We start from the raw sequence: 13,721 nt of genomic DNA on the forward strand, positions 1-13,721 counted from the left end.
AACAGACGAGCACTTTTGCTTTATTTCTTTGCCGCAGGCATCTGGCGCAGAAGCCGCCGTATGGGCTTTCTTCCGTGATTTCCGGCGCTGTGTCCGCACGTCTGTCGCTGAGGTGGTCTGCGAGTATAGAACAAGATCTCGGGACGTGCGACATAGGCGACGATGAAGTGCGGACCGAGTGTTTAAACGTCGGCGAGGGCATCGGCGGCATTGACATTCACGTCGGCGGCATCAGCAACATTGACAGCAGCCAATTTCGGATCGACGTTGGCGGCTACGTCGGCGGCGTCAACTGTAGCAAAAGCTGTGACGAAAGAACAGAGAGAGAACGACACGTAATGTTAATCGATTTCGTAACGAATAGCAATCAAATGTGACATTGCTCTTTTCTATAGCAGCACCCTCCCACACCCTTTTCGGTCATATAATATTAAAGTGAGCGGCCTTTCCTTGCCTCTTTCGCCCGTTTGCGTGGTTGGCTGCAGGTGATCGGACTTTAGCTTTATGAAACATCGTTCCAGCGCACAATTGAGCAGACATGAGAAGAGAAGGACAACACAAACGCCCGTGCACGGCATGTGGTCACTGCTAAAAGGTTGACAAGGGTCGAGGAAGGGTTTGCACACATAAGAGGAGGGGAGACGGGGCCCAACGTACTAGAAAGTATATGGCTAAGTATGGACAGCTGGGCTAGTTGGTTGTGATTGGCATTATGGATTTGCGCTGGAACGTTGTTCCATAATGCCAGTCACAACCAACTAGCCCAGCTGTCCACACTTAGCGGACTTTAGCTACCGGTGCAAGGCCGTCGATGCAAACGGCGCGTGGTTTTGAGCGACGAATATGAACGCCGACCAGCCCTGCGAGGAGCACGTGCTGACGACGCACGATGATAGCCTTGTGGCGTCTGAGTGTTCAGGTGCTGCAGTGGTGCGCTCTGGGGTCGAAGGACAGCCCCGCCTTTTCTGTCGCCGCCCTCTCTCCCCCTCTCCCCCCCCCCAGTGGAGGCTGCGGGAGAGGAGGAGGGCAGCCGCCTTCCGAGCCGACACTCGCGCCGCTGAAGAAAAAGAACTCGCATATGGCGAATCGTCTAATGCTTTCTACAGAATTACACAATAAATCAACGAACACTTCTCAATAAAAAAAAGCTCGAGCTAATAATAAGCGCTACCAACCTAATAAAGCGAACAACTTTCTGTAGAGTTCCGGTGTTCCCTTACATCAATCATAATCGGTATTCCCCGCACAATCTTTTTTTTTTTTTCTCTCAGCTTTGTCAACCTCTTATAGACTACTGTTTGTAACTGTGGTTGACATTATAGCGCTGACTATATTCCTAGAGTATCCGCATATTTGCTCATTTGTGTTTCCTTTTTGTTGGTTTGCTTTCGTAGCTAATGAGGCTAGCTCTTGGATCGATTGCAGAGGTTGACAACACTGGCTTTCCGCTACTCCATTTCAGTATTACACGGGCTTTGCTAAAGTATGCGTTCTTGTTTGTTGAGAACGTGGCAGCATTAATCTTAATGCTTGAAATACGTTGTGCTTATTTAATTCGCGTCCATATGAGCCCTTGTAATGTGTTCATGCGAGGCCCCATAAAGGGGACATGCATCTGACTCGGTGCCTCCTGTCACATAAGTTCCCGTTGAGATTATGACGGTTAATTTTTTTAGAAATGACGTGATTAGGCTTACATTGAAATATAAAACATCTACACCCCATTTGCAGGTATTACATGGTGGCGTTCCGACGCGTTTTTTTCATCTTCACAGTCATTTTCTAGAACGCCAATCCTGGACTTTTGGCAGTTTGTAATTTAATATGCCGCTGAGATGCCCCATAATTGCAGCTGTTATCAGGTAGCGGCCAAACATAGTATCACAGAGGTCGATTCAAGCGAGGCGATTTCTTTTTGAAGTTCAAGGGGGCGTTCCTAATGTGGTTGCATCTGTAGTAGTTTACTTCCACTGTCTGCCGGCTGTAGTGCAACTTTTTTCTGTGGGATTTTGGCACAGGTTTAAGCTTGAATAATACAGTGGATGGAAACCCGGAATCTGAAATGAAGGACTTGAGTGGTCCTACCTGACCCGCCGTGGTTGCTCAGTGGCTATGGTGTCGGGCTGCTCAGCACAAGGTCGCGGGATCGAATTCCGGCCATGGCGACCGCATTTCGATGGGGGCGAAATGCGAAAACACCGGTGTACTTAGATTTAGGTGCACGTTAAAGAACCCCAGGTGGTCGAAATTTCTGGAGTCCTCCACTACCGCGTGCCTCATAATCGGAAAATGCTTTTGGCACGTAAAACCCCATAATTTAATTTTTTTTGTCCTACCTATCGCATTGATGTGTACATTTCGGTAAGGTTATTAAGGCACTTTCGCTAAAGTATTGGGACCGTAAGTGGCACGGCAGTTAGTGCGTACCTGGGTCGCATTTGGCCTGCTCCGGGCTTGTGCACCTGTTGTCGGCCACGCTGAAGTGCTGTCCAGGCGGGCAGGTGATCTTCGTGCTGAACGTGTCGGTGCACACGGAGTACTTGGTGCAGTCGTTCGGGTCAGGCACCTGGGCGGCGCCACCACCAGGGGCGACCGCCACTCCCTGGCAGTCCTCGCTGGGAGGGGGCGGTGCTGCGAATGACGAGAAGTCTACGCCCGCGGGTGCCTTGCCGGCCTTGCCGGCCTTGCTGGCCTTTCCTTGGACGACCGGCAGGACGCTGGACACTACGACCATGCTGACGACCACGACCACTCCCACGTAGCTGAACACGCCCTTTGAACTGACCATTTTTGCTTCTCGTCGATCTGGCTTCGAATTCCTGCATCCGCGAGACAGAACGACAATTGTAGGTTGGTCTACGGGAAGGGAAGTGCATTCGGAGATGGATGGCAGAGAGCTGGGTGGTGGGATTAAGTTAGTAAACTCTCGGGCACGGGACGGACTAAGCTGACGCAAGGCAGGGTAACTGGAGATCGCCGGAAGGGGCCTTCGTCCTGCAGTGGAAATGGAATTGCTGACGATGACGAGCCGAGCATGACGTCAGCGAGTCGAGTCCCAAGCCTCGTTTGCGTGAACTGGACGTGAGAGGGTTGAGTCGAAAGTCGAGCGGATCCAGCCCGAACCGACCGCGTTAACGTGCACTTTGTGAAGTGACTTGTGCGAGTCGACTCACTCATTGCAGAGCGGGTTGACCGAACTCACCTCGACGCTCACTCGGCCTGACCTCCTAGTGCTTACATTAACTCGACTACCGATTTCCAGCCCGGCAAGCCCGGCAGCCCGGCAAGGGAAGGCGGTTGAAAGAAGGTTACATATAGAGATAAAAATAAGATAATATGCAACGTGAGGTAAGAATGTGCAACTCGGCGGCGTCGTGGGACCGCGACTTTTCTTCATCTGGCACATTGCAAAGAATGGAAACGACACTTTGATGTGCACTACAATGCGTAATCGAAAAGTTCGTGTGTAACGGTACAAACGGGCACGAAAGAGCTAGAAGCTGTTTTCCTCAAAGGCGAAGTATACTTGTGTGACGGCAGTGTAATAATTGTCGTGAAAAGGGATCTACGTGCGACAAACCGCAAGCGAACTCGAACAATCAAACGCGTTGCTTGTGACAGCGCCGTAAAGGACTTTCCGTTTCCAATGCTAAATTCGTCCACGTCAAATCGGCCGCTTGCTTCTACACACATGCTTGCACAGTTGAAAGGAAGCCACCGGCAACGCTTACCTCACAAGCTTTAGCCTGGACACGCCGGCGGATGAGAGATCTCCGTGACTCGAAAGGGTGGTACCAGTGACTTATAAAGTAGAGGTTTCGCAGTGTGACGAAAGACAAAACAAAAAGATTGTCCTTATCGTCGTTGTGTTAATTGCACTCAGATAGAAGGTCTGCTAAGCCAAGGTCCGCGCTAAAACGCGCCGGCAAACTTTACGACCGGACCCGCAAATTGCAAGCCGCACTCCCTTTGAGCCCAGACTTGATCTCACAGTGAGAACGACAAAAAAAAAAGTGTGAAAATCCTCGCTGTATTTCTAGTAATGTTATCTAATCGGCTGCGGCGCTGTGTTCAGCATGCTTAAGTGGCATTTCGCAACTTTACCATCCTGCCTACGTTATATGTTTCCTGTCGTCCGTTTCTGTCATATTTTGACAGCAGCTCCTTGTTATCTGCTCCGTCGTCTTCCAGCCGACGTCACTGAACCCAATGGGCAACCGTTACGTGTTGCGAGTTAAGTGATGCGTTCACGCTTCTATGCGAGCCTGCGTGAACACGTCTGCGTTATCTATATACGGACGAGCGTTGAGACGGCGATTGATCGGGATTAACGTCACAAAGCAACACAGCTATCAACTGCGGTCAAGCAATGTACGTCGATAGACTGCTTAATGATATGTCCTCATTAGTATTTACTCTTGAGGATACCGCATCATTACCCTAAACGAAACCACTTTAACTGACCAGTTCTACGCCAGAAATAATTATTATTGAGTTTGGTATTCTTTCTCATCGTAACAAACTGAAGATATCATGCGCTTCTGACGCTTGTGCGTTCGATAGCACCATAATAAGAAATTTATCGCCGAGCACTTCACCTGCTCTGTCAGTGTTCTTTCAACCATCTCTCCCGACTGGTACCATCCCCATATTACTAGAGAGCTCCTACAGTCATCACGATTTCGAAATCCGGTGACCCGCTTAAAGGGACACTGAAGGCTAATATTAAGTCAAGCTAAAGTTATAGATTAGTGCTCGAGAATCTCTAAGGCGTCAATATGATCGCGAACAGAGCTTTAATAATTGAGAAATTGAGGTAAACGCAGGACATGATTAGAGACATCCCCGGGAAATTCAACTACTTGCCCGATGACGAAAACACTCCTCAGTTAAGTTCTTTCACTAGTACTCAACCACTCGTTGGAAGAAACATCCTGTTATTGTATTATAAGACGAAATAAATGCTACTTGTCCAGTTCTGTTTCACTTTTTAGAAATAAAAGAACCAATTGAAGTTACCCTCGACAACGACGCGGGTGGCTGAAAGGTTTCGTTTTCGCTCGACTCCGTGCCTCCCACGCTTTCGCGTTCCATTAGTTTCGTCATCGCGTAGTGCTGTGCTGGTTTCGTTGGCTCGCGAAACTCACACAAACTGAGTGTAGCAGAGAATTCAGCTTCCATGTGATGTCGCGGGATGCCCGCACGGTCGACTTCACTTGACCAAAAAACAGCCGCAGCGGCGAATACACGGCTCCGTCTTTAAAGACGCTCAATAGAGTGTTTCAGTTGAGAGTGTTTATGCTCCGCTAAGCAGCTAAGCGGAGCGGAAGCGCGAATGCGCATGCGCCGTCCGCTTAGCCGTAAGCGGGCTAGCGGAGCGAGGAACACGGTCCGCTTAGAAGCTGCCTGAGCGGAGCGTGCCGCTATAGTGCCTAGAATATACTAGCATATTCTAGGCACTATAGTGCCGCGCAGCGCTTCGGCTAGCGTTGGCGTCAGAAAGGATTGGATTGGACGCAAAAAGCAAACGCGCTGGCTATAACGTGGCGTTCCCCAAGACGGCGCTTTATTTTCCACTGGATAAAATGGACCGGTAACGCATTACAAGCGCACGTCTAGATACTTCATGGAGAAATAAATTATATATATACATATATACGTTTTACTGTATAAGGGTGATCAATAGGTGTATTTATTTTCTCTCATTACCCTGAATTTGGCCAGGGGGCGCTGCAACTACGAAAGGTCCGCTCCACTACGCTAAACGTATAACTCAAACGTGAAAATCGCCCGCCGCTTCTCTGTGGCTTAGCGGGGCAGCTCGGAGCGGAGCGTACCGTAAAGACGCTCAACTAAAACACTCTAATTTTCTAAAAGTAGCGCCATTCTTAGACCTTTCCGCCACCTCGCTCTCCATGTCGTTTCCTCCTCCACGCCTCCTATCGCTCCAGCCTCCTCCACTCTCCCATTGGGCAATCTGTGTCACGTGTGTCACGTGGAAGCAGGCGTCGCGCGTTTGTATATATTTTTTTTCTTTCCAGCGCGCTCTCACTGCCATTGCCGCCCCAGTGCGACAAAAGTACGCGCAGACGAATTGCTACCCGCCGTGGTTGCTCAGTGGCTATGGTGTTGGGCTGCTAAGCACGAGGTCGCTGGATCGAATCCCGACCAAGGCGGCCGCATTCCGATGGGCCGAAAGCACCTGTGTACTTAGGCTTAGCTGCACGTTAAAGAAGCTCAGGTGGTCTAAATTTCCGGAGCCCTCCACTACGGCGTGCCTCATAATCAGAAAGTGGTTTTGGCACGTTAAACTCCAGTATCTTAATTTTTTTTAGGCGGATTGATCGTGGGAGGCCGCCGGATCAAATCGAGACCGTGGCGGCCGCATTTCAATGGGGGCGATCTGCAGTGTCCCCTCCATTGGGGGCACGTTAAAGAACACCAGCTGGTTAAAATCAAATCGGAGTCTCCCATTACGGCGTGCCTATAATCGGATCGTGGTTTTACCATGTAAAACCCAAGAATCATTTTTTTTTCTCTGTCTTGCGTTCCTTGAGTCTTCCAGTTAAAGCAACACTGCTTCCCTGCGAAAACTTACAACGCAAAAGAATACAGACGCACGTAGTATACAGATATAAAATGAGCACTTCAACAAAAGCGTGACTGGTGCTATTGAGGGGGTGGTGAGATAATTATTTTCGGAACATATGTCCAGATGTCCCTACAAGTTCGTTCTTGCTATCAAATTTCAACCACTTGCACTGTAATAAATGAATAAAGAACGATTTCATGTGGTGGTACGTCGTTCAAATTATCAATACTGTCTACATGTGAAAACGTTGCTCATGCCGCAAGCCCCTCCATGAGCTACACACATCTGTAAAAGGTGTGGAGCAGAAGCGGCCCTGTTGCTAGGAGTTGCTGGCCCCAGACATTTGGAATGTCTCACGCGCCGGCCGAATAAAAGTATCCTGTAGGTAAGTAAATGAACCTACGAAATCGCGTACGCATACTTTCACGCAGTCAAAACATGAAACTGAGGTAATTACGCGCGTGTTTGAGCACACCGTGTGCATGCGTCGTGTTTCAGCAACAGGGACTCTCAACGCGCGGGCGCTTTACGTCTTAAATAATGGTCTTTTTCTCAATATTTCTTTTGCGCATTTCCAACACGACATTAAGGCCACTTACCTACTGACGAAGCAAAATCTCGTCTCAAAAACAGCTCCGCAGGCTCGAACGAACTTTTTCGCGGATTTCCTCCGGTAGCGCGTTACCCGTCGTCTGCCACGGCAGGGCCACCATAGGCGGCGCCACTATCGAGGTCGCGCCGACTACGGGAGACGAGACGTTCATTGGAGGGATCACCAGTCGTCTGTGTTTGAGGGATCACCAGCCGTCTGTGCGCAGGCGCGCGAAAGAAAATCTGTGGGCGTTTGCTCCTTGAATAACGACTCTGTCTAGGCACTACGGAGGAGGTTTCTTAGCGCGTATTGTATGCGTTTGTCCCCTACCCATGCCGACATTGCGGAGTGCGGTCGAGTTTGCGCTCTGCCGCTGGCTGCCCGCGCGGTGAAGTCGCCCCATTTGGTCAGAACCTTGCCGCTGAATGGGCAAGGTTCTCACCGGTGTTGTATAAGTCGCGGGTCGCTTTTTTCGTTGCGACGATAGATTGGATTTTTTACAAGCACTGCTCCAGGAGGGCACATGTAACCGGCAAACGGAGGGCACCCAAGAGGTAGCGGAGGGACCAAAGCTAAAAGCAGGGCGGCCCATGGCTTGGGGCCGCCCTGCTTTCACACAGCATGTTTCCCAGTCTGAAAATTCTCGTAATGAAAGTGCCTTCTGTCGTTGGCTTGGTCAGTATTGGCAAGTCGTCGTTCGGGATGGCAACGTCGACGTCATAAATGACGCCCGCAGTACCATCGCCGCCTGTAGGGATCATTGATCGCACCTTTACATTGTCGATCTCAGTTATATTACGTAGGCCTTGTAGGGCGCTGCGATGTAACGCATCAACTGCCAGGGCATTTTTACACGAGTTTATTCGCACGTCTTTAATCTCATTTGGTGCGATTCTCTCGAGTAACGAAGAGAGGACCTGCCTGTTGAGGAGCCGCAAATAGGTCGCCGGGTCGACGGGCATAAAAAGCACAGTGTGCGGCCAGCACAGCGGTACACTCTTCACGGTAGAAGCACTTGGCGACGAAGATGCCTGCAGCAGTCTTCTTCTTGCTGATCAACTCATCACGACCTGGAAGTCATCGTCCGACGAGTCGTAGCTGTCCGAACATAACTCAGGGGCCTCGCTGTCTGTATCGCTTGAAGCACTTCCACGTTTCCTGGACGCTATCCGACCTGACGGCTGCGCATCAGGAAAGTCCTCGGAGATCTCTTCATCCATTGCCGCAAGGAGGGATCGGCAGCTCCCAGAAATGCATGGAAACAAAGCGAAAAAGCGGAGACAAAAGTACAAGCGTTCTATTCAAGAATCACTTCGTCATCACCTACTGCACTGTCTAGGTTTTCCGCAGTGATGCCGATGTTCCAGAGTAAAGGCACTGAAAGTAATTTGTCTACTTTCATCTACTGAAGAGCGTTCGAGAAAAGAAACCAGCCCAGAAACTTTCCTCAACTCTGTCCTCAGGAATCGCTCGCGAGTACGATATCCGAGTGGCTCCATAGGGTGGTACCAGCTATTTTATAAAGCCGCTTTTGGGAAGTACGAAAGAGAGAAAGAGAATAACAAAAGAAAAAAAGGTGACTTTTTATCGTCCCTTTAGTAATAGCCCTAAGAGTTATGCAAACCGAAGTTTAGCTGAAGCTCGCCGCGACGTTTGCTACCAGACCTGCGAATCAGTGTCAGTTTCAGTTTATTATTCTTTAAGTACAATGAATGGTTAAGAGACAATATACAGACGTGGGTCCCAAAGTCAAAAACTGCAACGGGACCCTAGGTCTCAATAATCGGATCAGGCATCATGGAGACTTGATCTTGGCCGAAGAGGACAACGATAACCCTGCCCATATTTCTTGCAGTCTTATCGGATCAAGTTTTCCGTCGGCAAGAGAAAGGTGACATTTTGCAACTTATCGATCGTGGTCGGGTCGAGGAAGTTACCGCGCCTTTCTGAGAATAATCAGCTGCAATTTTTGGAACCTACTACGTCGCGTAGCTGGACACTATCGACAAAGTATTACGCGTGGCGTATTAGCCAAATCTACTACGTCAGTGTGCGTGGCAGATGTAGAGGCTACAGTTCATATTAAAGTAGCAGACAACGAAAAAAAAGGTAGGAGAGGTCCTTGTTTGGTGCCTAAAGTAGTGTGAAAATTCTGGAAAACCATTTAAGTCACGAAAGTGCGTCATTAAACAGGGAAGACGATGTTCTATAATTGAGCAAGTTGTTTCAATAAAGTTGTTTCTTTTTCTATAAATATTTAATCGTCAACTGACTTCCGAAGTTTTAATAACGACTTATTACAAACCCCAAATAGAATACATCTTGCCTCGGACGGAACGTTATTGTTAGCATTAGTTTGCACCAGTTACGGTATAAAAACAGTGTTATTTACAGCTGTTTCATTACGGAAATCCTTGCCGCCTAACACAAAGTCATTGCGTCAGCTGTATTCATTAAAGAAAAAGCATTAACGCAGTTCTTTTACTTAATGTAATTTCCGTCCATCCCTTTCTGGCTTGCATTATATATCTTTTTGTTTATTTGATCTTTTTACGTTCATGCTCTTTTGTTTCTGTGGTTTTGTTGATTTTGTGAGCTATTGTTATTGCAAGTGCTACTTCGGTTTTCTTGCTGCCTACCTGGCATGTCTTTTAACCTTGCAGTTCTCACCATGGACCCCAGAATATGGTCTTCGGAATACGTCACCCTATACTCGCGTACAACTTTCTGTGGCTGTGAAGCGAAACGCACGGGCGCGTCGATGCTGCACATGGGTTACGGCGCCGAGTAGTCCGGCAGATTTTTACGGCGCATTTTGGTTGCTCGGAACAGACGCAGAGTCGACGCAGCTTCCGCGTGCGACGCCTTCTCGTTTACCCCGACGCGGAAGGGAAAAGCTGCGGAATAAGTGAACCCTTACACTCAGTGGCGTGTTCTGTTTTATTTAACTGTTGCTAATAAGGTGTTTATGTTTTGTCTTTCCCAGCCTAAAGTAACTTGGATTAAAACGCGGGGCTGTTTTCAGAAGCGCTCTCACTTGTGCGCGCTTTGTCTCCGTAGCTTTCCCTTCATAGCCACAGACAGTTTTTCCGCGAGTATAGTGTTTAAAGAGACTTTTTCTAAGCAATTTTGTTCGAACAGTTATGCTAATAATTTTTGTAATTATGAAATTAATCTATAATTGCGTCTAATTTTACTTTACAGGAGGTAAATATTGATGCGGGAACACTTTTAAGGTGGTGAGCAACCCAAGTCAGTCAGCCTGTCGGTGCTTTGGATTGTTTGTGACGGAGCGAGCGATAGACGCTGAAGGAACAAATAGAAACGATCGCAAGTCCAGTACAAGGTGAGGTGCTAGAGAATGTGTGCATGCGTGTGTATGTGTATGTCTGTGTGTGTGTTTGCGCATGTGTGTGATGCGAAACAAAGCGAACTATTCCTGTTCGTGTCTTATTTTTGTACTTTGTTTCGCTTGTTAACAGGTCGTAATACGGCGACCGATATAAATGATGGCTGACGAGGACGGCAGGAGGTTGCGCCGATCGGAAACCGAATGCTGTCTTCAATGCTGAACGAACTGCACTGCATTGGCAAATGTGAAGGAAGGAAAACAAAGGTTGAAGACGGCTCTCACTTTCTTCGTTCACTTTACTATGTTTATTTATTTATTTATTTATTTATTTATTTATTTATTTATTTATTTATTTATTTATTTATTGTAGGTTTTGTGACGTGGAGCGCGAATCCATCACTTTCCCGCAGCGACGTTCATTTTTTTTTCTTAGTTTTCGCAGGGGCGGTGAACGAGGAGCGACAACGCCTCCGTACACTCCGGCGAGCAGCACACTTATCCTGCACAGTGTCAAGTGTGGGGCGAACTTTTCAGGCTTCGGCGGCAGCCGATTCGGCTTCAACGTTGACGTCTGCTTTGTTGGCATCAGCAGGAGCAGCAGCAGCTGCAGTGGTGACAGCAAAGGCTGTAAAGAGGGGAAAAAAAACGAGTATATAGGATGCAAAATTGAGGTTCGCGTATGTTAAGATCGCCGGAGGTAGAATTAATGGTGCCTGCGTCTCATAAACGCCTTCTGGTCGTTTTATGGAATGCTCGAGAAACGCGCCAATGCGAATGCCTGCCTTGGGAGCGCAATCGACGTCTCCTGCGTTGTACGGATGCGCAAACAGTAAGAAAACCAGAAGCATAGTAGATATTGGTAGAGGAAGCGAAGGGTAGCGACAGTCTATTTGTCCAGACTGAGACCTATGCAATGAAATATCCTTTTCCTTCGACCGCTTTCAAACCTTACGTGAGGCCTCTTTCAGCAAAGAACCGAAAAAAATGCGCCACTGAATGTTATTTGTTGTGAATGTGTTTCCGCTCGTACGGTATATATTTATCGATGCGTGCGAAAATAAAATCTATAGTTTGAAGTGAAGCGCTGTGTCTGTGTATCTGTTTGATTCTACGTCCTCGTTCAGTCGCGCTTCTACACTCTACCATGGATTCAAACTAACTAGCCATCCAACGTGTGTTGAACTGATTGAGGAAGCAAGCGTACTCTAAAAGCTCCCTTCGCCCGTCCTCACGTAAAGAAGGGTAGCCGCACGCCTGGCTTCTAGAGCATCTCTTGAAAGCTTTACGCGAACACCATTAGTGAACAAAAAGTGTTGTCACCACACAATCTTAAAATCCGCATGCTAATATAGAGACTCGTCGACGCTTTCTTCTTGTTTTGTTTATTAAACGTGAAAAAGTGCTACATTCCAGCGCGAAACTTGATGTGTTCGAGCAACGCGGGCCCGTCGGCGTCACGCAACGCCTAGCAACTACAGTGAACTAGAAAGCTGCATAGTGATCAAGCAGATTATGTTGTCACGAGTATAAAACTATTTACACGTTGTATGTACAAAGCGTATATACGCAGCTGCCGAGAATCCCGAGAGGCTCTTGCCACTTCGTCGTCTTCACCGTCGACGACCTTGTCCTCTTTTTCCACCGTAACAATATGTTTTAATTATCCGCAAAAGTAGAAAAGTACCTATCGAGGAAGTGATCAGGCAAGGATACACAATCTCTCCAATATTATTCACGACATGCTTAGAACAAATATTCAAGTTGTTAGACAGGGGAAGGATCAGCAACGACTATCAACGGTGAATATCTCGATTACCTTTAGCTTGCCGATGACATCGTCCTGTTGAGCAACGTTGTGAACACATTGAAATTGTTTGAGGACCTTAACCGAGAAAGTGTAAGAGTAGGTTGAAGATTATTGCGCAGAATACAAAGGTAATGTTGAATAACCTGTCAAGCGAACAAAAATTCATGACTGGCATCCCGCCTCTAGAGTGTCTGCACGACTAAGCTTATCTAGGTCAATTATTCATACTGAACCCTGATCATGAGAACGACATTTACAGAAGAATGAGATGAGGCGGAGCCCATGCGTCCAGCGTTATAAAATCATGACCGGGAGCTTAACGCTGTCGTTGAAAAGTACAACGTGCAATAATTTAATTCTTCCAGTACTACCATATGGAGCAGAAACTGGGAGGGAAACAACGAAGTTTGAGAGCAAGCAAAGGAGAGCCCCAACAAATAATGGAGTGAAAAATGCGAGGCCTAAAATTAAGAGTCAGGAAGAAGGCGGTGTGAATAAGAGCGCAACGGGGGTAGTGGTAGCTGAAATTAAGGGGGAAGTTCACACAGAAACTCCTCTGGGAGTTGTGCAAGAATGCGTAAGCATTGTGCAACTTGCTCACCACCACGCAGCCCGGTGTCGTTATCAAGGTTCCGAAACGATCCGTCCAGCTCACACGACAGCGCTGCTTCGACCCGAACTGCTGCAGACGGCGGCGCAAAGTGCATTGATGACGCAAGCAAAGTACTGCAGGTGGCGGCGCCAGGTCCGCAGATGACGTTCCGATTAATATAAAGCATTATAACTCTTTAGCGCCTTGTCCATACGCGTTGAACCATTATGAACCGTGATCACGTGACCATGATAAAGCGTACTGTGGCGGCGGCTGTATATGGCACGGGCTGTATATGACGCACGGGTACCTATATTGAAAGCGATCTGCGAAAGGAGCGGCGTGCGACGTGTGCTGAGAGCTTCGTGACCCCTGTATTCAGGCCGTTTAGGTTGAAGCGAGAGGCAGCGCGAAGGTGAATTCGATCGCTGCTGGAGGCTCAGCTTTGTAACGATTGTTTTACTTGATGGACCGTTTTTTCTCGTTCGCTTAGCATAGCAATTCTTACGCATTTCAAACAACTGAGAAAAATTCACACGACGCGAGCGTCTATTCCACAGTTTACCCTTATGCCATAACGGCCCACCGCTAATGGAGCTAAGGTAAATAGGTTCCGGTAACGTACAGTAACTTAAAAAGCCCCCATGATTGCTCTGCATTATCTGCTTGTTCTGGTTTACATATCTCATAAACAACGCGTACGCCAAGAACGTACATGAATAATGATAGAATACTTTATTCGTTATTTGTATTCTTTAAGCTGACGTCTACAAATACTAAATATCA

General features: G+C 47.9%; 1 protein-coding gene across 1 annotated transcript; it reads right to left on the minus strand.

Moving 5' to 3' along the window:
• Positions 1-3,833, minus strand: LOC126548383 (uncharacterized). Its single transcript, XM_050196526.3, has 3 exons — positions 3,732-3,833; positions 2,428-2,819; positions 1-304 (listed from the first exon to the last, which is right to left on the minus strand). The coding sequence occupies exons 2-3, from the start codon at positions 2,786-2,788 to the stop codon at positions 183-185; spliced, it is 483 nt and encodes a 160-aa protein (XP_050052483.1). The 5' UTR covers positions 2,789-2,819; positions 3,732-3,833; the 3' UTR covers positions 1-182.
• Between the last annotated feature and the right edge of the window lie 9,888 nt (positions 3,834-13,721).

This window comes from Dermacentor andersoni, chromosome 3, assembly GCF_023375885.2.
Source record: "Dermacentor andersoni chromosome 3, qqDerAnde1_hic_scaffold, whole genome shotgun sequence".
NCBI lineage: Eukaryota > Metazoa > Arthropoda > Arachnida > Ixodida > Ixodidae > Dermacentor > Dermacentor andersoni.

Coding starts and splice junctions, on each gene's coding strand:
- LOC126548383 (XM_050196526.3), bottom strand. CDS start 2,788: ATGGTCAGTTCAAAGGGCGTGTTCAGCTACGTGGGAGTGGTCGTGGTC. Junction 305..2,427: donor GCAGGCCAAATGCGACCCAG/GTACGCACTAAC, acceptor CTTTCGTCACAG/CTTTTGCTACAGTTGACGCC.